At 35.6% G+C, this 22,978-nt stretch overlaps 1 protein-coding gene across 9 annotated transcripts in view; it reads left to right on the top strand.

The window, feature by feature from the left end:
• NUMB (NUMB endocytic adaptor protein) overlaps positions 1-22,978 on the top strand; it is a 186,310-nt gene that overhangs the window by 134,681 nt on the left and 28,651 nt on the right. For 6 of the 9 annotated variants that reach the window (XM_003408749.4, XM_010588729.3, XM_023546348.2 and 3 more), the window contains 2 exons: positions 12,421-12,495; positions 18,387-18,419. In XM_003408749.4, the coding sequence (XP_003408797.1) occupies positions 12,421-12,495; positions 18,387-18,419 (108 nt within the window). The remainder of the gene's footprint in view (positions 1-12,420; positions 12,496-18,386; positions 18,420-22,978) is intronic. The other 3 variants (XM_010588730.3, XM_003408748.4, XM_003408751.4) reach the window with 1 other exon arrangement.

Genomic DNA, 22,978 nt, shown 5'->3' with positions numbered 1-22,978 from the left:
TAAAAGAAATTTAGAGGGAATTTGAAAGCAAGGCAGGAATCATGCTAGCTTATGGAGGAGCCTAGGAGGGAAAGGATTTGTGTGAGCTAGAGCCTTTGGTTTTAACATCATTCTAAAGGCCCTGGACTTATTTTCAGGGACTTAGAACTAAGACCTTAGTATAAAGTTAGAACCCTCAAAGGGCTTTCCAATCAATGAAATAGTGAATTATTAGCGGGGAGGGGAGGAAACTTGCCTCCCCTCAGAAAGACCCTGGCAGGAAAAAAGGAGTCTCCCAGGAAGAACTGAAATTCTGGGTCTGGACATCAAACACTATAACCTGCATAGTGTAAGAATGCCCAGATTAATATAAAATAGGTGTTAGGCTACTAATATGCCTGGGGGTACCTTTTAACAGCAAGCGTAAAACCAAACCATAAGTCCAGAATACATGAAATTTCCCTAGAAAAGTTGAGCTTTAGTGAAGATAAGCTTACAATTTTTAAAAAAGTTTGTAAATAATATGAGGAAATAATCAGGAGATACAGTAAGAGGATTAACACTTTAAGAATTTCAAATAGTAGAATATAGAAGAAGTTCTGAAATATGTATCTATAAAATCATTACAGACATAAGAGACGGAATTCAAACCATAAGAAAAATAAGAAAAGGAATAGACAGATTTGACAAAGAATCATATCTGAGCTTCTAAAAAAGAAAAATACAGTTATTGAAATTGAATTTAGTAGATAGACCTAGCAGAAGAGAATGGATAAACGGGAAGATAAACCTAAACCTACTGCTGTTGAGTCGATTGTGACTCAAAGCGACCCTATACGACAGAGTAGAACTGCCCCCATAGAGTTTCCAAGGAGCACCTGGTGGATTCGAACTGCAGACCTTTTGGTTAGCAGCCATAGCACGTACCTACTATGCCACCAGCGTTTCCAACGGGAAGATAGATTGGATGAAATTACCCAGAATGCAGCACAAAGATAGCAAATATTGAAAAAGAGGTGAAGAAACATGGATGAATGAATGAGAAGGTCCAGTAGCATCAACAAGCCTAATGGGAGTTCCAAAAGAAGAGAATAAATGGGGAAGAAACAGCATTTGAATCCTTACATGAAGAAACAAACAGGATAAACAAAAACTAGTCCTCTAGCCATATGCATTAATGAAACTGTAGAATACCAAAGACTAACAAAAATTTAAAAGCAACCAGAAAGAAAATGACAAATTGTATACAATAATACAATTTATAATGGAAAAAAATTGGTTCACGTAGCAACAAAAATTATAAAATACTAATTTAGAAAGAAATGTGTATCTATTAGAAGGATATCGTAAAATTTTACTGAGAAACATAAAAGACTTGGATAAATGAAGAGCCACAACATGTTCTTGGATGAAATAGCTCAATATCGCTGCCAGTTTTTCTTGAATTAGCTAGTGAGTTTAAGGCTATCTTAATTAAAATTCCAAAGATTTGGGGAATAACAAAATTATTCCAGAGTTGATCTGAAAGAATAAATATGAGGTAATAATGAAAAGGATCATACCAAAACAGATACTAAAATGTATTTCTAATGCAGGGGTAAAGCTGTCGAGATGAGCTTTTAACAGTGTATTATCTAACATAATAACAAAAGCACAAACAGCAAAAGACCAAAAAAAAAAAAAAAAGACCTCATAAAATTTTTCAAAAAAAAATTGTTCATGAAAAGACTACCAAAAAAGTGAAACGAAAGGCTACCAACTGGGAGAGCTTCTTTGGAAACATATATCCAATTAGAATCTAATAACCAATGTATATCTAGAACTTCGACAACAACAAAAGCAAAAAAAAAAAAAGACAACTCAATCAAAAAATGGGCAAAAGACTTAGACATTTCACCAAAGAGGACATTCAAATGGCCATCAAACACATGAAAAGATGCTCAGCGTCGTTAGTCATCAGAGAGAGGCAAATCAAAACCACAGCGAAATAACGATTCACTCCCACTAAAAAAAAAACAAAACCATTAAAAAATGTTAGAACTCTTATCCATTGCTGTGGGAATGCAAAATGTACAGTTGTGGAAAACAATGTGGCAGTTCCCCCAAAAAACCAAAAGTAGAACTACCATTTTTTTTTTTTTTTTTTTGCTGCTGCCATCAAGTCAATTCTGACTCATAGCCATCCTATAGGACAGAGTAGAACTGTCCCATGGGGTTTCCAAGGAGAGGCTGGTAGATTTGACCTGATGATCCTTGATTAGCAACCGAACTCTTGACCACTATACCACTAAAGCTGCTAGAACTACCATATGACCCAGCAATTCCACTCCTAGGTATGTATCCACAAAACTTGAAAACAGAGACTCAAACCGAGACTTGCACATCAGTGTTCATTGCAGTAGTATGCACAGTAAAAGGTGGAAACAACATAAGTGCCCATCAACAGATGAATAGATAAACAAAATGTGGTACATACACATGATGGAATGCTACTCAGCCAGCAGGAGAAATGAAGTCTTGATACATGCTACAGTATGAATGGTGCTTGAAGACTATGCTGAGTGAGATAAGTCAATCACAAAAGGACAAATATTGTATGACCTCACTTAGATAAAAAGACAAGAAAAGGCAACTGTATAGAGACCAAAGTGTTTTGATTGCTATCAGGGGTGGAAGGAAGGGGGGAAAGAGGGATTACAGTGATGGAAATATCACATTAAGGGTAGGATTGCACAGCCGATTATTGTAATTGCTGTCAATAAGTTGTACACCTGTAAAAAGTTCAATCAGTAACAACAACAAAAGTATGTGGAAAAAAAAAAGTATTTCTAAACTGTAATAATCAACACAACTTGCTGTGGTGCCAAAATAGAAGTAACAATGGAACAAAATTAAAAGTCCAGATACAGACCCAAGGGAGAAAAAAAAAAGCATTTTTTAAAAAGTCATTTCAAGTCAGTGATCAAGGATAGAGAGTAAATTCAAAAGCAAAATAGCAAACAAACTAAAAAACACTGACAATATATGTGACAGGGTGCCAAGAATGAGATATCAGAATATGTTAAAGAATCAGCACTATGGTACAGATAGCTCAATTGCTAAGATTTTACTCTTTCCCAGTATTTGGTAATTTGTCTTTATCTAGGGCTGCTGTAACAGAAATATCACAAGTGGATGGCTTTAACAAAGAGGAATTTATTCCCTGACAGTGTAGTAGGTTACAAATCCAAATTGGTGTCAGTTCCAGGGGAAGGCGTTCTCTCTCTGTCTGATCTGGAGGGGAAGGTCCTTGTCATCAACCTTCTACTGGTCCAGGAGCTTCCCAGTGCAGGGACCCCAGGTTCAAAAGGACATGCTGTTCCCTGGCTCTTGTTTCTTGGTGGTATGAGGTCCCCCATGTCTCTGTGCTAGCTTCTCTCTTTTTATATCTCAAAAGAGATTGGTTTAAGACACAACCTAAACTTGTAGATTGAGTCCTGCCTCATTGACATAACTGCCCCTAATTTCACCTCATTAATATCATAGAGATAGGATTTACAATGCATAGGAAACTCATATCAGATGACAAAATGGTAGACAGCCACAGAATACCAGGAATCATGACCTAGCCAAGTTGACACATGTTTTGGAGGCCACAATTCAATCCATGACAACATTCTTTACTCATTGGACAGAGAAATTAAGAATGTCTTATTGAGTCTGACTGAGACCAGAAGTACACCAGAGGTCATGGTCCCCAGGCCTTCTGTTAGCCCAAGGCAGGAGCCATTCCCAAAGCCAACTCTTCATTCAGGGATTGGACTGGACTATGGGATAGAAAATGATAGTGGTGAGGAGTGAGCTTCTTGGATCAAGTAGACACGTGAGACTATGTGTGCAGCTCCTGTCTGGAGGGGAGATGAGAGGGCAGAGGGGGTTAGAAGCTGGCCAAATGGACATGAAAATAGAGTGGAGGGAAAGAGTGTGCTGTCTCATTAGGGGGAGAGCAACTAGGAGTATATAGCAAGGTGTATATAAATTTTTATATGAGAGACTGACTTGGTTTATAAACTTTCACCTAAAGCATAATAAAAAGTTTTTTTTTAATGTATTGTTGGGCTTAAAAAAATAATGAAAATGTACAACAGAACATGAGGAAATACTTTCCAGAAGTATTCAACCAAAGAGTAATTTAAAAGTCCATTCATCACCATCTTCAGGGCTGAAAAATACATTTTTCCAGAATTTGAGTAGTATCTGAGTGGTGAAAAGTAGTCTTCAGTGAGGGAGTACTGAATTCGTGAGTTTGTGTTCAATCCAAACCTGTAGAACTGGTTGACAGAGTCACCAAACACTTGACATTTCTGACAGCCTATAATTTTGAGTTAAGATTTTTTTCTGATTTAGTAGAAAAAAAGAGGTGTAAGGAAAGATAATGAGTACAGGTAGAATCTGTCTTAAAGCTTTAAGCTATCTCTTATTGAATTACAGATATCTGGGTGAAAAATTGCTGTCAGTATCTTATTGATATGAAAAATTATTTTAGTCATTTTAAAATTATCTGAAATTTGAGATCTTTATATGTGCTAAGTGTCCATTAATGGGTTCGGTGAGACTGACAGCTTAAATATTGCTACATCACTTTTCTCATCTGTAAAACGAGGGAGTGGAACTGAATATCAACCTAGATAGAAAGTGAACATTTACAGAATGAATTTCTACCAAAGTTCGCACATGAGAATCCAAAATAGAATATATAAATACTGATATCCTCTTAAATGTTATATTATTCAGATTGCCCTAAAGAGTTTATACTCTTTATATTAGCCCTTTATATAATGCATTCTTTGATTCACTAAAAAGTGAGCATTATTGGTGTTTTGAGTAATGATTATTAAAAATCATAACATTCTTTAGACATTCTTTCAGACTTGGTTTACAATCTTGAAGATTGATGCCTTAAGCATTTTGCTACCTAAAGTCCAGCATCTCCTGATTTGGTTTTAATACATTGGTTTCATGCATTCATGCAGTATTAGAAAGGAATGAGTAAAATGAAAAATTTGTGATATGAACATTATCAGACTGTTCTGGGTTAGACTGTCTGGGTTTGAGCATTCACTAGCTGAATGACCTTGGACAAGTTACTTAAACTCTCTGTGTCTGTATTTCCTTAATTTTCAAAATGGAAATACTAATAGTACCTGCTTCCTAGGGATATTGTAAGGATTAAGTGAAAAAATACCCGCAAAGTATTTAGAACAGTACCTGACAGTAAGCACTGAAGAAATTTTAGACTTCTTAACAAAGGTGGGATTTTAGGTATTTCTGACTACTCTCTTTGAACTTCCCATAGCTTTTAGCCTTCAACAACATACAAGTTATGAACTGGCTCTTATTTTTCCAATTTTTCTCTTGAAGTCAAGACCCGTTTTGAATCTCAGCTCATCGCATTGGTTACATGACCTTGGGAAAGTTACCTGACATCCCTGTAACTAAGTAATGTTACTGGAAGAATTAAGTGTTAATACATGTAAAGCACCTAGCGTAATGTTAGGCAATTAGTAAGGGCTCAATAAATGCAAGGTTTTGTAACTATAACTTGATTTTCGTGATGGCCTGTGAGTTTAAATTGTCCAACTGAGCTTCCTGTAGTTCATACATTCCTGTTTACTCCTTTATTTCTGACACTGATACCTCTGGTCCCACCATTCAGGGTAAACATTTCAAAGTATTTTCTAATTCCTACCTTTTTCCTTGCCTTCTGCATTCAATCACTTCCACACACTCTTTTTTTATAGTTACATTTCCTGATCAGAAACTTCGTTGCTCTCAGTTATTTCCCAATTAAGTAGAAGCAGAATAAAGAAGTAATTAAGGAGTCTAATGCCTGATTTGGAGCTGTCTGACTTTGGTCTTGGGTAAGCTACTTTTCTGTACCTCAATTTCCTCATTTGTAAAATGGAGATAATAACAGTAACTGTGAATGTTTGAGGATTACATGAGTTAATACAGAGCAGTTTAGAGCAGTGCTTTGTGTGTAGTGAGCGCTGTATAAGTGCTTGCGTATTACTTAAGTACGGATTCATTATGATATTCAAGCCTTCAGCATTATGGTACCAACCTGCTTTTCAAACCTTACTTTCCATTCTTTACCTAGGAAATTTTTCAACATGTACAAACAGGCAAATAAAAATTGTAGTGCCTAAAATGATTAACTCTAGGTTAACTGAAGATATGAAAGAGAGCATCCTGTTCTGTAGACATTTTCATTAATTGAAATTTTATCATATTTGAGTTCCTTTGTTGTGCGGCTGATTCCATGTTCTGTTAGAATACGCTGAAAGTCTCTGAACTACTCATGTAGAAATCGTGAATGTAATTGTGTGTTGCCACGGGGATGGGGGCAGGAGGGAAGAGTACACTAGAAGAATAACATTGTGTTGCCCCTAGGTTTAACTTTTGGAAGCTTATGTAAAAGCATATGTTAAGTAATCTCCAAAACAGAATCATTTAGGTAGAATTTTAATTAAAGTGAAATTACAAATTAATTACTCCATCCATTCAACGAGTCATTACTAACAATAATAGCTAATAGCCAGAAACTAGGGATACAGCTATTATCAATATAGCATATTAACAACCTACTGAGAATAATGAACTTTTTTTGTTAACCATTGGGGTAATGGTAACTGCATGTATTCATTTCCTATTGCTGCTCTGACGAATTACCACAGACTTACGGCTGAAAACAACACAAGTTATTTTACAGTTCTGGAAGTCAAAAGTCTGAAATGGGTGCAAATCTAGGATACTCCCAAAGATTTTAAGAATATTCTGAATGGATTCTATCTGACAGGGCTAGAAAGATTTGAAGATATGGTTTTGTTACTAAACATTGAAAAATAATAGAAAATAAATGTTGGAATAGTGATGAGCAAATGTTCTGAGTTTCAAAAAAAAACAAAAATCAAATTCTCAAACCAAGCAACTTGTAACACCAGCAAAACCCGTGTCTGTGTTAAATAGATGTCATTTGGTTAGTTATGTGTACTAACAAATGAAAGGATGAATGCCTGGGAATCTACTTGAGTCCACTAGGAACGTGTCACACTAAATTAATTTCCTTTTGCAGAGTCACCAAGATGGGAGAGATCTTAATTTTTGGTGAGGCATCTTTAGTATCTTCTGATAAAAAGATGAAGAAATGTGAGCTAGTATGGTAATATGGTTTGTGAATTTGTGGTCGATTGAACAGCCATTCTTCAGAGTATAGATTTATGGAGCAGCAGCATCTGTGTTTTTTGAAGAAGGGGGAGGAAGGTAATAATATCTTGTCAAGGGACTATTAAAAAAATAGCGCTTTATAAATGGTCCAGTCCTATTCAACATTTTATCAGTGACTTACAAATATTTAGAAGATGTGCTTGTCAGATATGATGATGTCACAGAGCTAGAAGTAAAAGTTAATGCTATAGATGACCAAATTAAGAGTTTAAAAAAGAAAAACTTTTTTCCCTGTTGTTAGTTGCCATCGAGTCGATTCCAACCCATGGCAACCCCGTGTGTGCACAATAGAGCTGCTTCGTAGGATTTTCAAGGCTGCGACCTTTTGAAAACCGATCTCCAGGTTTGTCTTCTTAGGCATGTCTGAATAGGTCTTGAACGGCCAACTTTTCGGCTGGTAGTTGAGCATTTAACCATTTGTGCCACCCGGGGGCTCTTGATCTACTGCCTACAAGACATATATATGTGAACGAGATGATCTCTAAGAACCAGTCTTACTAAAAAATTACAATGATCTGTAGATTTTTCATTATTTTTTTCTTTTGCTCAATAATGATGAACTTCGACAGTACCATATTCCAAAATGTCATTATGCCTCCCAGTCACCCTCATGTTAATAATTCTCTTCAAAGTGGAGATTCTGAAATATTGAGAGGATTTGAAGGAGTGTGGAATAATGAACTTATTTTAGATGTTTTCACTGAGCTTTTAGAGGGGCTCATGTGTTATTAACAGCTTCAGCTTTGCCAGAGGGAGAATTTGCCGGATGAAATGGCTTTTATTTCACTTCCAAAGTTGCCAAAAAAGAGAGATATCTGTCTATCCATTTATATAAATATATATATATATATAAATATATATATATATATATATATATATATATATATATATATAGTAGAAGGAGTTTATTGTCCTTCTTATTTTATTTCCTTGTAATAGAGACAGAAATTAGGAGGAAAAAAAAAAACCCAAAACCTAACCCACTGCTGTCAAGTCAATTCCAATTCATAAAGGACAGAGTAGAACTGCCCTATAGGGTTTCCAAGGAGCGACTGGTAGTTTTCTTAAATTATGATAAAGTCAAATGGGAAGACCTTTGGACTTTGGAGTCATGAATATAAATCATACTTGTCCATGCTAGCTGTGTATGTAACTTTAGGCAAGTTATTCTGTATCCCTGAACTTCGTTTTTCCCCCTAACTTGTAAAACCAATTGGTAATACTTACATTTCTGAGTAATTACCATGAATTCAATAAGGTGAAACATAAAAGCACCCAGCCCAGTTCCTCCTACCTATACTATTTGGAGGAGCTGTAGTGGCGCAGTGGTTAAGGTGCTTGGCTGCTGATCCACCGGATGGGAAGTTCTAACCCACCCAGCGGCTCCACAGGAGAAAAGACCTGGCGATCTATTCCAGAAAAGATTGTTGTTGTTCCTGTTGTTAGGTGCTATCGAGTTGGTTCCGACTCAGAGTAACCCTGTGTACAACAGAACAAAACAGTGCCCAGTCCTGCACCATCCTCACAATCATTGCTATGCCTGAGCCCATTGTTGCAGCCACTGTGTCAGTCCACATCCTTGAGGGTCGTCTTCTTTATCGCTGACCCTCTATTTTACCTAGCACGATGTCCTTCTCCAGGGACTGGTCCCTCCTGATAACATGTCCAGAGCACGTGAGACAGTCTGATCATGCATGCTTTTAAGGAGCATTCCAGCTGTACTTCTTCTGAAACAGATTTGTACTTTCTTCTTGAGTCCATGGTATATTCAGTATTCTTTGCCAACACCATAATTCAAAGGCATCAATTCTTCTCCCATCTTCCTTCTTCATTGTCCAGCTTTCACATGCATATGAGGTGATTGAAAATACCATGGTTTGAGTCAGGTGCACCTTAGTCCTCAAGGTGACATCTTTGCTGTTTAATGCTTTAAAGAGGTCTTTTGCAGCAGATTTGCCTGCTGCAGTACATCGTTTGATTTCTTGACTGCCACTTCCATGGGCATTGATTGTAGATCCAAGTAAAATGAAATCCTTTACAGCTTCAGTCTTTTCTCCATTTATCATGATGTGGCTTATTGGTTCAGTTGTAAGGATTTTTGTTTTCTTTATGTTGAGGTATAATCCATACTGAAGGCTGTGGTCTTTGATCTTCATCAGTAAGTGCTTCAAGTCCTCTTCACATTCAGCAAGCAAGGTTGTGTCACCTGCATATCACAGGTTAACAAGTCGTTTTTTTCCAATCCTGATGCTGTGTTGTGCTTCATATATCCCAGCTTCTCAGATTTTTTGCTCAGCATACAGATTAAATAAGTATGGTGAAAAGATACGACCCTGCTGCACACCTTTTCTGACTTTAAAGCACACAGTATCCCCTTGTTCTGTTCAAACGACTGCCACCATTTGTCTGTCAATTTGTTGTACTGTGGTGGCTTGCATGTTGCTGTGATGCTGGAAGCTATGCCACCAGTATTTCACATACCAGTAGGGTCACTCATGGTGGACAGGTTTCAGCTGAGCTTCCAGACTAAGACAGACTAGGAAGAAGAACCTGGCGGTCTATATCTGAAAAAATTGGCCAGTGAAAACCTTACGAGTAGCAGGAGAACATTGCCCGATATAGTGCCAGAAGATGAGCCCCTCAGGTTGGAAGGCATTCAAAATATGACAGGGGAAGAGCTGCCCCCTCAAAGTAGAGTCAGCCTTAATGATGTGGATGGAGTCAAGCTTTCGGAACCTTCATTTACTGATGTGGCACAACTTAAAATGGGAAGAAACAGCTGCAAACACCCATTAATAACTGGAACGTGGAATGTATGAAGTATTAATCTAGGAAAATTGGAAGTCATCAGAAATGAAATGGAACACATAAAGATGGATATCCTAGGCATTGGTGAGCTGAAATGGAATGGTATTGGCCATTTTGAATTGGACAGTCAGTAAAGATTACAGCCTAGAAAACCCTATGGGGCAGTTCTCCTCTGTCATTGGGTCATTATGAGTAGTTGACTCGATGCACGAGAAGAACGTGCTATTCGGATGTACGCATCATCTCGTGGTTCGTTTGGGACTGGAGCAGTGGTCTGTTAGTTCAGTTCTTATAAAGTCTTTTGTATGCTAATTAAGGTCAAATCCTCACCTGTGCAGCTCCAGGGTGAGCTCAGGAGTTCATAAACAACTTTATGGGGTTGCTTTCCTCAGTACTTGCTGGTTCTGTGGAGCACCCCCTTCTGATCCTCTAGCCAGAAACCTGAGGCTATGTTTTTTTTCCTCTACCATGCATTCCACAGTTTCACCTGCATCCAGGGACAAGTGGTAGGAGATACAGAGGGAGAGGAAAAAAAAAACAACAAAAGGAGGGTTGGCCCCACTTTCCTGGAACTGCATCTCTGCTGAACAGAGAGGAAGGCTCTCTTCCTTTTAAAGCTGTGACTCTTGCAGGTTTCCATTGTGGCCACCACCTCTGTCACCACAGGATTTCTTGGGAGGCTGGGATGTGAGAGAACCAAAGGTGGGGGGGATGGAAAATAAAGGGGATGGGGGTGGAGAATCACATACTCTCTGAACATTAAGAGTTCCCTTTCCTGGCCCTCAAGGCAGAGCTAGAGCTCTTTTCTGGGAGTTTCTTCTGTGCTCACTTCTGGTTTCTGGCTGTGCTGAGTTCAGGCTGGGAGATACCAAAGAGGGAGGGGAAAAAAAAAAGTAAACTATCATTTCAGAGATACTTTGAATTCTGGTGTTCTTCCCTGATTCACCTTCTACTATTTATATTTCAAAGACTTCAAATAAGTCCTCCATATAGCCTGTCCAGGTTTATAGTTTTATTCAGTAGGAGGGACAGGGTGGAGTGTACCTACTCCATCCTACCCAAAGCCAGAATCCTAAATTTCCTTTTAAAAGAGAGCATTCATAATATGGCACTTTATGCCACCATCACTTCTGCTTTTTAGTCTAGGACTATTCCCACTATAAGGTACGATTTGAATCAAGTTACTGCCTTGCAAAATGATTTTTTATGGGCTCTCCATTGCCTTTAGAATAAAGTCCTGGCTCTTTAATTCAGCATTCAAATTCCCAGCTACATAGACCTCTAATTCTAGCCAACTAGAAATACTTACCAAACCAAAAAACCAAACCCATTGCCTTTGAGTTGATTCCAACTCATAATTATCCTATCCCATGCCCATAACCTTGTTTATGCAATTCTCTCTCCCTAAAATAGTTCACAACCTTTAAATTTCTGCCTGTTGAAATTTCATGTCTTTTAAAGCTCAGATATACTACCTTCTTAAATTTTTTTTTAATTCTCTGCCCTGCTCTTAAGTGCTCCTCATAAAAAATAGGAGTGTATGATCTCTTCAACCTTTGAATAACTCTGTCATTTTTATTTGTGACTTTTTTATGATACAGTTATTCTACTTTGTCTTAGAATTACTTTTATACTTAGAGATATAGTAACTGTTTAGTACAGGCTATTATACTATCAGATCCAGTAGATTCAGGTAACATTTAGTGCCTACCCTGCGCTTTTTTACTTACTCCCTATAGCAGCTCTTTCAGACAATTATCTAAATCTCATTCACATGAGGCCCCTAAGGGTAAGAAAAGTAATATTATCCTAACTCTTCTACAATGGCTGTAAGTTCTTGAGTGCAGGAATTGTAATATTCGGTTTTCTACCACCTAATACCTACCATGGAGCCCTGGTGGTGCAGTCATTAAGAGCTCAGCTGCTAACCAAAAAGGTTGCCAGTTCAAATCTACCAGCCACTTTTTGGAAACCCTATGGGGGCACTTCTACTCTGTCCTACAAGGTTACTATGAGTCAGAATCGACTAGACAGCAACGGGTTTTGTTTTGTTTTGTTTTTTAATACCTACCACAAAGGAGCCCCAATGGCATAGAGGTCAGACGCCCAGCTGCTAATCAGAAGGTCAGCAGTTTAAACCTACCAACTGCCAGGGGGAGAAAGATGTGGCAGTCTGCTTCTGTTAACATTACAGCCTTGGAAACCCCATGGGGCAGTTTCCCTCTGTCCTACAGGGTCACTATGAGTCAGAATTGACTTGATGGCAAAGGGTTTGGTTTGATTTGTTTTAATTACTACCAGGTAGCTACTTTTTGGGTAGCTACTCAGCAAACAGCAATAGCCCTGACTTCTTTCTTCTTTCCACAGTACCTTGGCCATGTAGAAGTTGATGAATCAAGAGGAATGCACATCTGTGAAGATGCTGTAAAAAGATTGAAAGCTGTATGTATATTTGATGGTTGCCAGTGTTGATATATATGCTGTCAGTATTTTCGTTAAAATAGATTTTGCTGAGTAAATTTTAGTGACCCAGTATCCAGTAAGCACAGTGTTTTTCCTAAAACAAAAGTGTGGGCGTACCAGTAAAGAGCATTTCATATGGTCCATCCAAAGGCATAAATTACAAAAACCAGCCTCTTCAGTTTAGGTCAGACGTTATCCAAAAAATACTTATTTAGATTTAGAGCCACACTGAACAAGTGATACGAAACCTGATAGTAGAACAATATTCTAAAAATGGATAAAATTGTCCCAGTTAGTGACATAATCTAACTGTGATACCTAGATTATAAATTACTGATTTTAAGAAACGACTTTCCAAGGAAAAGTAGAAGATAGAGATATCTGTGTTAATAGCTGGTGAGGTTTTAGATTTGGGGAGGAACTTCTCATTATTATCTTGACTCCTATTTCCCATGTACATTTACCCCCAATTTTCTCCTCTACATTCCTCTAACTTAATCTATTTCTACTGCCTTTTGCACAAACTCCAGCATACTTGAAATAGAGAGACCTTTTCCAGGAGAGATAATGTTACTTTGCCTGTTATCTGTAGAACACATCGCAGGCACGTGCCTGTGTATTTAATAAAAGAAGAGAAAGAATTCAACGTTCATAAAGGTTCAGATTGAAGTGTTAATTTCGTATTTTAGATAGGTTTAAAGAATGTTCCATAGCCTCTGATTGCCTTCTTCACAACCTTCCTTCTCTCTAATATGTGGCCTTGTCCCTTCTTTGCTGTGAAAGCTTTGAGCATTACTTACGCATGTCCTTGCCCCAAACAGCATTAAATACTTGTTGCTTTGGGTTTGCCGGTATGGTGGGCTGCCACAAGATTGGCTACTAATGACTGCTTTTCCTCAATTTGCTTAGTAATTGAAATTTTTCTGCTTCTCAGTGCATTCTGTATGATTTCTTATCTATAATTCCTCAATATAAGAGATACAAATTAAGGAAGCAACCAATCAGAGAGAGGTAGAGTTTATTTGGAACAAATGCCTGAACCTGTTGTAGAAGGTAAAGGAAGAGAAAGATAACTGATTGACGGTAATAAAAAAATTCCCAACAAAAAAAGCCCTGGCCCAGATGACTTTACTGGAGAATTCTACCAAACATTCAGAGAAGAGCTCACACCAGTGCTACTCAAACTATTTCAGAACATAGGAAAGAAAGGAATACTTGGAAATTCATTCTATGAAGCCAGCATAACCCTGATACCAAAACCAGGTGGAGAAAAATAACTGATTTTAGTCTACAAAGAACTAAAAAACAACCAAAAAAACACCACACACACATATATACGTACATATATACACATACACTGTATGTCAGATATTGGGCATTTAAATTCTTAAATCACTGAAGCTCTTCCTACTATCTGTGTTCTCAAATTCGTCCTTAAGGGGACTTATGTCCAGTATACTATGATACGTGAAAGTATAATTTACACTCTTGTCCACCTGAATATATTACCCAGTTATACACAGCCTCAGATATTTTAATTTTTCATTTTTCTGATAACCAGTTTAAAATATTCACTTTATTAAATGAAAGATTAAATTTATATTTCTAAGTTTATCTAGAAGAATAATAAACAAGATGAGTTTAGCTAAGAACATTAAAAAATAAGAGTAATACAATGACGTGCTCTACTACTCTTGAAAGATTATTTTACATTACCACATCAGTGACTAAAAACAACAAACAAATCAGTGAACATACTAGACAGACTTGAAGTAAACCCTGTATACATATAATATATAACAAATGAAACATCACAAACAATGGGAAGGCATGAATTATTGAGCAAATTACACCAGAACTTTCAGAAAAAAGAGAAGTTAAATCAGATTTTATTGGTCATTAGTTTTCTTAAAACAGCATAAGGAGATACATAAATATCTATGTAAAATCCTTGGTAGAAATGCATTAATTAGTTGCCAAAGGTGCTGTTTGTTAAAATGTCATTACTTACTATTAGATGGCCAGTTTGGAGTGAGCCTTTATAAAGTCTTTAAATTCAGAGTTTTGCTAAATGTTCATTCTCTAAGTAAAGAAAAACTATAGATGGTTTAAGTTTATCCAGAAGTTAAAGAGAAATGGTGTTTAGTTAAACACAGCAGTTAATATTCTTAACTCTCTAGTTTTTAAATCTTACCTACTTTTAGTTAGATAGATGTCTTTATTAGATAAAAAAAAAATAATATATATTCATTGTATAAAATACACATGAACAAAAAAAAGTACACAAATAAAACAAAATCTCATGTAATCCCAGGGATAAACTGCTATTAAAACTGTTCAGTTTTAAAACATTTTGTAGTTAAGTAGATTTTTTGTTTTGTTTTACCTTTTTATTTTTTTTTTTAACCAAGAAAGATTGCAAACTATAAGCACAATTATTTGAAGCATAGGAGCATTCAGATAGTAAAATTCCACTGAGTTTTTATTTTCACCAGAAATAGGAACCAAATGGCTATTAAAAAAATTATACCTATGCCTGGAACAGTGTCTGGCACATAGTAATCACTGTATATCCAGAAGATAATCTAGCCCTTCTCAATATGTGGTAAAATTGAATTGCATAATAATCATTATAACCACATCTTAATATTTTAAAGCTTATGCTTATCTCTAAAGGCCCTCATTTCTCTGCGGCCTTTCATAACTAGAAGGCTATTTTATATATGTTGACGATTGCTTTTCTGGATATACTTAAACTTCTGAACTTTGAGGGAAAATTACTATATCTAGGGTTTTCGTTCAAAAAGTTATTTAAAAGTTTTCATATATAGAATAGACAGACCCTATCCAGTAGACACAGAGTAAATGTTATATATAATTTGTATGGCAAACATCTGTTTTTTAAAATGAGATTGAATTATTGGATAACTGGGGTCAGTTTCCTGATTAGTATACTCAACCCCCTCGCCCTTCTGTAACTACTCTTTCTAATGCCATATACTAGGAAGCTTGCAGAAAGTTGGAAGTGTCCAGAATGTTGCTCTTCTCAGATAGTATTAAGTCCACAACAATTCATGAATTTTGTCTTTCGTATTTTTACTACACCGAAATTTCTAGTCCTTTTTTTCTGACCATTCATCTAACAAACATCCACTACCTTTTTTTTTTTTTAAAATGCCCTGTTATGTCTTTACATAGTTCCTGATTAGATGTGTTATATTCTTAACATTTAAGGCCAAAGCATTTTCAGTAATAACTCTGATCCAAAGCCTCTGTCTACAGCAAAATAGGAACCTAGAGACCTACAACCTGCTGTGTCAAATGGTCATATTGCTCCAAATGCTTTGTCTCTGGGTTTTTTGTTTGTTGTGATCATAAATTTTCAATAAATAGAAGCAAATGTAGGGGCACACGAGCCCACAGAAGTTTAAAGAAGAAATAGCACGAGCCTTTGAAACTTTTTTTTTTTTTTTTTGAAACTAGTTTGAATGCTAATGTTTAAAAATTTAAAGAATTATATGGCTCAGATACACCAGTACGGTAGCAAAACAGGTATCTTAAAGCTATCGCTTGAATGATCTTTGAACTAAAAATTTGACATTCTAGGGCTTTTTAATTTGTGTGGAATTGACAAAGCAGAATAATTTGCAAATGTTAGGGGTTGTTTTTCTCCTAAAAAATCCCTTACAATTTAGAATTACTTTACCTTCAGTTGGAAGTTATCTGGATACTTGAAGATTATTTGCCATTCTCAAATGAAAAATACCATAACCAAACAAAATAGTGTTTTAAAAATATGCACTTCGGAACATAATTTTTTTTTTTTTTTTTTACTTTCTATGTATAAAGTTACTTTCAGGTATTTTCATCTCATTTACTTTATGATATAATTTCACTAATTAGGTACTTTTGGACTTAGATTGTATAGAAAAAATGGCAGAAATGGTCCTTGTCCACTTTTAGTGCCTTTATGGCATAGTCAGTTGCAGGGTGAAGGCTAATGTCCTTTTTAAATCAATGTTATAAAAAGTGTATCAGGCCTTTGGTTATCTTGCTTGACTGTTGTCCAAGATGCCCTTCATTTTAAAAGGCCTTTTCTTCCCATTGTCTCCTAAATGTCTCTCCCTCTCTGTCTTGGTTTTAGAGTAGTTTCATTATACTATCAGTTTCTAATGTTTTTTTATTCACTATTTGATATATTTGTTTTAATATATGTTCTTCTTTTAGCAGGTAAAAGAATCATAACTTAGTTGTTTTTAAAAAGAACATTAATATTATTCCCTAATCTAATAACTGCCTTTTTATGCATCTTGCACGTAAACTTTTCCATTAACATCCAGGATCATTTATAAAAAGAGGGAAAACTCCATGTGTAACCAGAGCATTTCATAGAACTAAATTAAATATTAACTGAATCTCCTGCCTTCACCTCCCCACCCCTCAGGAATGGTGAATCTCTTAACTTTGGCTACATTCTTGAAAACCGATTGTTACTTAACTGTCTAACAAAACTAGGTCCCCAAACTTGGCAACAGAAATAGTCTTAGTTTTATTGTGATAACTGTCCTGGATTACTTTATTATTTTTCTAGATTGAGTTCAGAATATTCTGTGGATATGTTTGATGCTATTTGAGATTTTCAAAACTTAGGGGAAAACAAACTTGTCAGTGTTTGAAAGCATTGGGTGAGTTTCTCAATTATCCAAAAGATATGTCTTTTTCTAGAGATTTATCTAACATTAAAAACTGATGATTATAAAGAGTAAAGTCTTAAAGTATAGTTAAACCAAGGGTAGAAAATATAAAGTTAGCTTTGGTGAGTTAAAATCCGTCCACTTTGCATAAGCTCCTCAAATTTTAAATGGTATCCAGTTTTCTCTTTTTAAATGCTTAACATTTCTTACTGGAACCATAGATAGCTGTGTTTCTCTTATTCATATATATAAAAGATGTATACTTATAAATGTCAATGCAAGTCTCTTTATTTTAAAACAACAGTATTTAAAAGGATAACAAAACCCTATTCCTTACATTTTAATTGAGGCCCATAGACATGTTTCGTTCTCGGATATATCTATTTTTCCAGCTCCATTGTAAACATTAAACCCCTGTTCTTTATAGATGACTTATTTTGTGTCTGGAATAGAACATATCTGTTATTTACCCATGTGTGCTGTGAAATAAATCAGCTATTTTTGATGTATACAGAAACACATATAAATTGATCTTGTATATGTAAATGCAAAGCCAGTGGTCAAGCTCCTCTTGACTAGTATGGAGGATTCTGTAAGAGTTACCTTGAATTCAGTAAGTAAAATGTATGGCAAGGATCTTTGATGCATACTCATAATTAAAAGTTGTGTGTTGTTTTTTTTTTATGTGATTATGTGGTCAGTCTGAACATGGGCTGGCTTTTTAATTGATGACTTCCGCAATAGTTGACCACTGATTTTAAATTGAAATCTTCCATTTAACTGCTGTTCATTACTCACAATTATGAAATTGAAAATGTGAGTCTCACCAAACCAGAATGTCCCAATCTTTTTCTCTGCTGCCAAATTTGGATAATCTCTGTTTTAAAAAGCAAAAAATAGAGAAAACTAACTAGCTGCTCTGCATGGATATAGGTTCTGATTTCTTCTCTCCCTTTCCATGGATCCTTAGGCACTGCAGTGTGTTTCCCTGCATTTTCATCCACCCTTCCTTTTTCCTCTGTCACACCTGGTATGGATAACTCTTTAAAACTCTCACTCCCTCCCCTTCTCCCACTTTGCCCCTTCCCCAACTTCTATATGTGCTTATTGGTGTGAAATCCTGGGACACTGAGCCCAAACAATAATAGCGCTCGACTTGTCCCCCTGTTCCTCCAGGAAAGGAAGTTCTTCAAAGGCTTCTTTGGAAAAGTAAGTTTGATGCCACATTTGTGCTTGCTTTATAAGGAGTTACACCCCTAGTATAGCACTGACATATTAAAAAAACAAAAGAAGTACAGCTTTGGTTTCTTTATAGCATAGGAACTGACTTAACTGTATGTGGAAATTAATTGAAAAGTTACCATCTGTGATATTAGCTGTGTGCCTGTTGGTTCTAAGGCTGGTTGATGACTCCTAGGAAAATCCAATAAATGAATCAAGTAGGCTAGAAGAGAATTATCTCCTCAGGACTAGGTGTTAAAATAATTTTCATTTGGTCCTACAAAACTCTGTTCATAATAACATTGTAGGTGAATTTTTAACAAGTAGGTTTTAGTTAGTGTCTACTTTTGACAAAGAAATGGGAAGAAATACTAAATTCAAGTCCAAATTAAATGTATACCAGACTTTACATTCAGTGCTATTACTTTTTTAAATCGAAGTTAAATTTCAGGTGACGTAAGTAAAAGTAGATCATAGATCCTGCTATGATTTTTAACCTGGGTTGCTAATCTAAGAAGAACTATCTTGATTATTAGTCTACTGAATATTTGTCATATGTTGAAATGTTCTTTATGTAGGTGCTTTTCAAGTAATGACTATTTAATGTTCAGGTCTCCTTAGAATTAAGTATAGGGTGACTGTCTAGAAATAGGTAAACACATTTCTAATATTTTTTGTGTTCAAGTATATCATTGTTTAGTTTTGAGGAAGGGATATAAAGTAATTTAGACTGACAGTATAAGAAAAAACTATTATTGGATAACAGAGTGTAAATTACTAAAAGTTTATGTGAACATAAAATTTGCAGTTGCTTCTCTACTGGGTGGTTTTGTTATTTTGGAAATTTGTTTTAAAAAATATAGTTTCCATTTCCTTCTTAATTAAACATTTTAGATGTAACCCGTTATTACATTTTCTTGTTCTTGGTTAGATCACTTTTATACTAGTGTAAAATGTTTCTGAAGGACTTGGTTTAATTCAAATGGTTGCTATCAATATGAAATAAAAATTTGAATAGTTTACCCAAACATGTGAAAATAAAATTTTTAGTAGACGTTTTGGGTCAGTCAAATTAACAGATTCTTAGAACATGGGATCCATATCTAGAAAGAATTAATCTTAATGGATGTTTACATCATTATAATTAGACACTATAATTGTTAAAGAAACTTATAATTGTTAAGAAAACTTTTATGGAGTATTTTTTTTTCCCAGCTGGAATTTCTCAAAACAATGTCACATCACCACAATATTTATACAATTTTAAGTATCTTCCAAGTGACCCCAGATTTTAATATGTCTACTTTTGTTAAAACAGCCTTGTCTGTGCATGTAGCCTAAGTTGTTTAAAAAAAAAAAAAAAGTTGTAGAAAATATTAATTTGGTTTATAGAAAAAATATGTTAAAGGATAAAGAAAAAGTTATAACAGTGTTAGGGAACAAAGATAGCTCCCACTTCAAAATTAGTCCTGTGGTGGACATGTTCATTGTTATATAGAGGGGTCATGGTGGACCTGCAGTATAGCCGAGCTAAATCACACTGTGTTTCTTAGCTGTTTTTACTGCATTTTGCTACATCACAAGTTTATATGGTGTGAGAAAGAAAATTATGAACCACGTCACTTAATTCTTTAATAACCCTCAAATTATTGTCATTCTCTTTGTTTTGCAAGAGGAAACTGAGGTTTACAGAAGTTCATTTACCTGCCCGAATTCAGATACAAGTGGTAGAAGCTAGGATTTGAACCTAGATATTCTGATTCCAGAGCCCACACTCGTAATCACTGTGCTGTACAGTCACTGTATTTAAAAGTCAGACTGAAAGATTTAATGTTAAAAGGTGCTAGTAAATAAGCAGTTTCCTTGAAACTCATTTTTACCTTCTAACTTTTAAAAAGCAGTCATTTAACTTTGAATTTTATTTATAGTCAGTTTACTTTCTTATTAGTTAAAGATTTAAAGGCTCATCTTTTTTGCCAGTTCAAACTATTATTTTGTTTATTTGAAGATACTTAAATCCTGCTACTGACTTGACTCCTACACGGTTATCCTTAAAAGATGTTAAATGATCCCATAATGGCATCCGTGAACCAGCATGACTGTGAGAATTCTTATGCCATTGGAAAAAGTCTTATTATTCCTTTACCTTTAAAGGAAAAACTTTAATTTGGAGCTTTTAAAATCTTTCAAGTTACTGTCGTTCAGCTCACCTCCACATTAATCTTCACGAAATAGGCAGGTGAAAAAGACTTGATTTGTTGAGTTTGCTAGGCCAGTTGTGGTTTGATGAAGGCTAAAAAATGAAGAATCTTATAGAATAGTATATGATAGGGAGTTTTTATCCAGTACACTTCCTCTTAAATTTTGATGACTTTCTTAGGCCTCAGATCATGTGTGGTTTATTGGTCCAGAATAAAGAGAACAGTTAGCGAAAGGCATTTCCATCAAACACTTTGGTATAAAAGTAGGTAGATGGAAGAATTGTTAGCCATGATTCTGAATATGAAACATGCTGAGGGGGGACTGCTTCCTCTTTTCCCTAAGCTGTCTACTGGTCCTGTCCACTCCATAGCTTCTTTATTCCCTGCATCACCAACTGAAGGGATCGGTGCTTCCCAAAGCTTTAGCAGTACGGAATGGATAAACCTGGGCGTGTAGCAGGTTTTATTAATCCACTGTAGACTTAACATTTTAAAAGAGAAGGGGAAAAAAATGAAGACCTGGAAAAACTTTTTCCAAACTAGCTGCATTAAATTGCTTACTACCTTAGGAGTGCCAAGAATGTACCAACTTTTTAGAGATTATTATATGCAGCTTCATTAGTGAATTTGGCCATGCTAGGCAACTACTTTTTTTTTTTTTTTTTTAGGCAACTACTTTATTACTGAGTAATTAGATGGCACTCAGTATTTAAAAAGGATTTTATAATTTTAATGTATTTGAGGAACCCCATGAGCTAAGTAATCTACATTCCCATTTTGTGAGGTAACTGACTCAACACAGAGATATAAAATGTTCTTAGGCTACGGTATTATGTCTCTTTTTAAAGCCATTTACTTGTATTTATATAGAGCTTTATAGTTGGTGATGTGCTTTGACCTAGTTTCTAATTTGCTGCTCATAACAGCTTAGCAAATTAGACATGAAACTTCAGTTAGTTCATGAAACTTCATTTTACAGATGAATAAACTGAAGCTCAAAGATGTCACCCAACTATAAATGGCAGACTCTATACTGAAACCAAAGCTTTCTGAAGCTTAGTGCAGAATTCTTTTCACCTACTCCATGTTGCTGTTTTCTCATTCAAAAATGTTGACTTCTGCTTTCCTTAGACATCCCTTAATTATAATGAATGGAGAAGTGTCTAATGCAGAGGTTACTAGACAATTCAAGGGCTTGAAGGCTGCCCACAAACATGCGTTGTATGGCCTGCACAGAGTTTACAAATTTGAATTTGTTGCCAATATATTAAAAATAAATACTTGGGAGCTTTCACATAAAAACTGGGATATCTGTCTTTTGAGAATTAGAAGACCTGGTAAAATGGCTTTCTATGTGGCGGCAGTGGCTTGAGCTGAGTAACAGCTGTCCGTTTTGGTTGCCTGTTCAACACAATCTCTGCTACTCCTGTTGTCCCTTACACTCAGCCGGCTTCACTCATTTTGTTATCTGCCTTAACCTTATAGGCATTTGAGTTTGTGACTTCCCTGAGCTATTATGTCATTTTGATCTTTTGTCTTTGGTCTAACCATTTCTAACTGTATAAAAAAAATCACCAAAAGGCAGATCCTGTTAACATACTGCCAAATATATGTTTTCAAATTTTTATGCTTTTACAATTAATACTTAAATGTCACCATTATTAGAAATGGTTGTTTTAGAAAATACATGGTTGAAAAGTAATGTGTGGTTATATTGTTTTCACCTAATTTTCGAGAGTTAAGATATTTCGTGATATTTATGACACCACTCTTAAATCAGTATACCCATATTTACATTCTATTTTAGATTTTCTGAATTTTCTCCTCTGTGAAACCCTATGGAGTCGCTATGAGTCGGAAACGACTCGATAGCACTATTTTTTTTTTTTTTTTTTTTAATGACAAATTATACCTAATGCTTATACTTCAGTCTGGATTCTTTTCTTTAGAAGTAGGGAGTATCTGCTCTCTCTTCCTTTTTCCTCCTCCTTACCTTTTAAATTTCCATGTCCTTTCTTATGTAAATTTTACCTTCTCTTGTGTTTTATTGGCTGCATCTTTCAAGATTTGGTTTATTTTTCCTTTTGAAATGCGTTATAACAAATTCCTGAAAAAAGAGGAATCAGAAGATTTACGTTCATCTTTGGTTTCATTATTTGCTGTGATAGGATCAACTGGTATGTTAAATGCCTTGATCACTGACCTTTTCTAGATTTAAAACAAAACAAAACAAAAAAAACTCTCGGAGTTACCTTTTTTGTTTGTATTCACGCAAAGCCAAACCAAAAAACCCATTGCCGCTGAATCAATTCCGACTCATAGTGAACCTATAGAACAGAATAGAGC

This window comes from Loxodonta africana, chromosome 10, assembly GCF_030014295.1.
Source record: "Loxodonta africana isolate mLoxAfr1 chromosome 10, mLoxAfr1.hap2, whole genome shotgun sequence".
NCBI lineage: Eukaryota > Metazoa > Chordata > Mammalia > Proboscidea > Elephantidae > Loxodonta > Loxodonta africana.
This window is presented reverse-complemented; position numbering and strand designations above follow the sequence as displayed.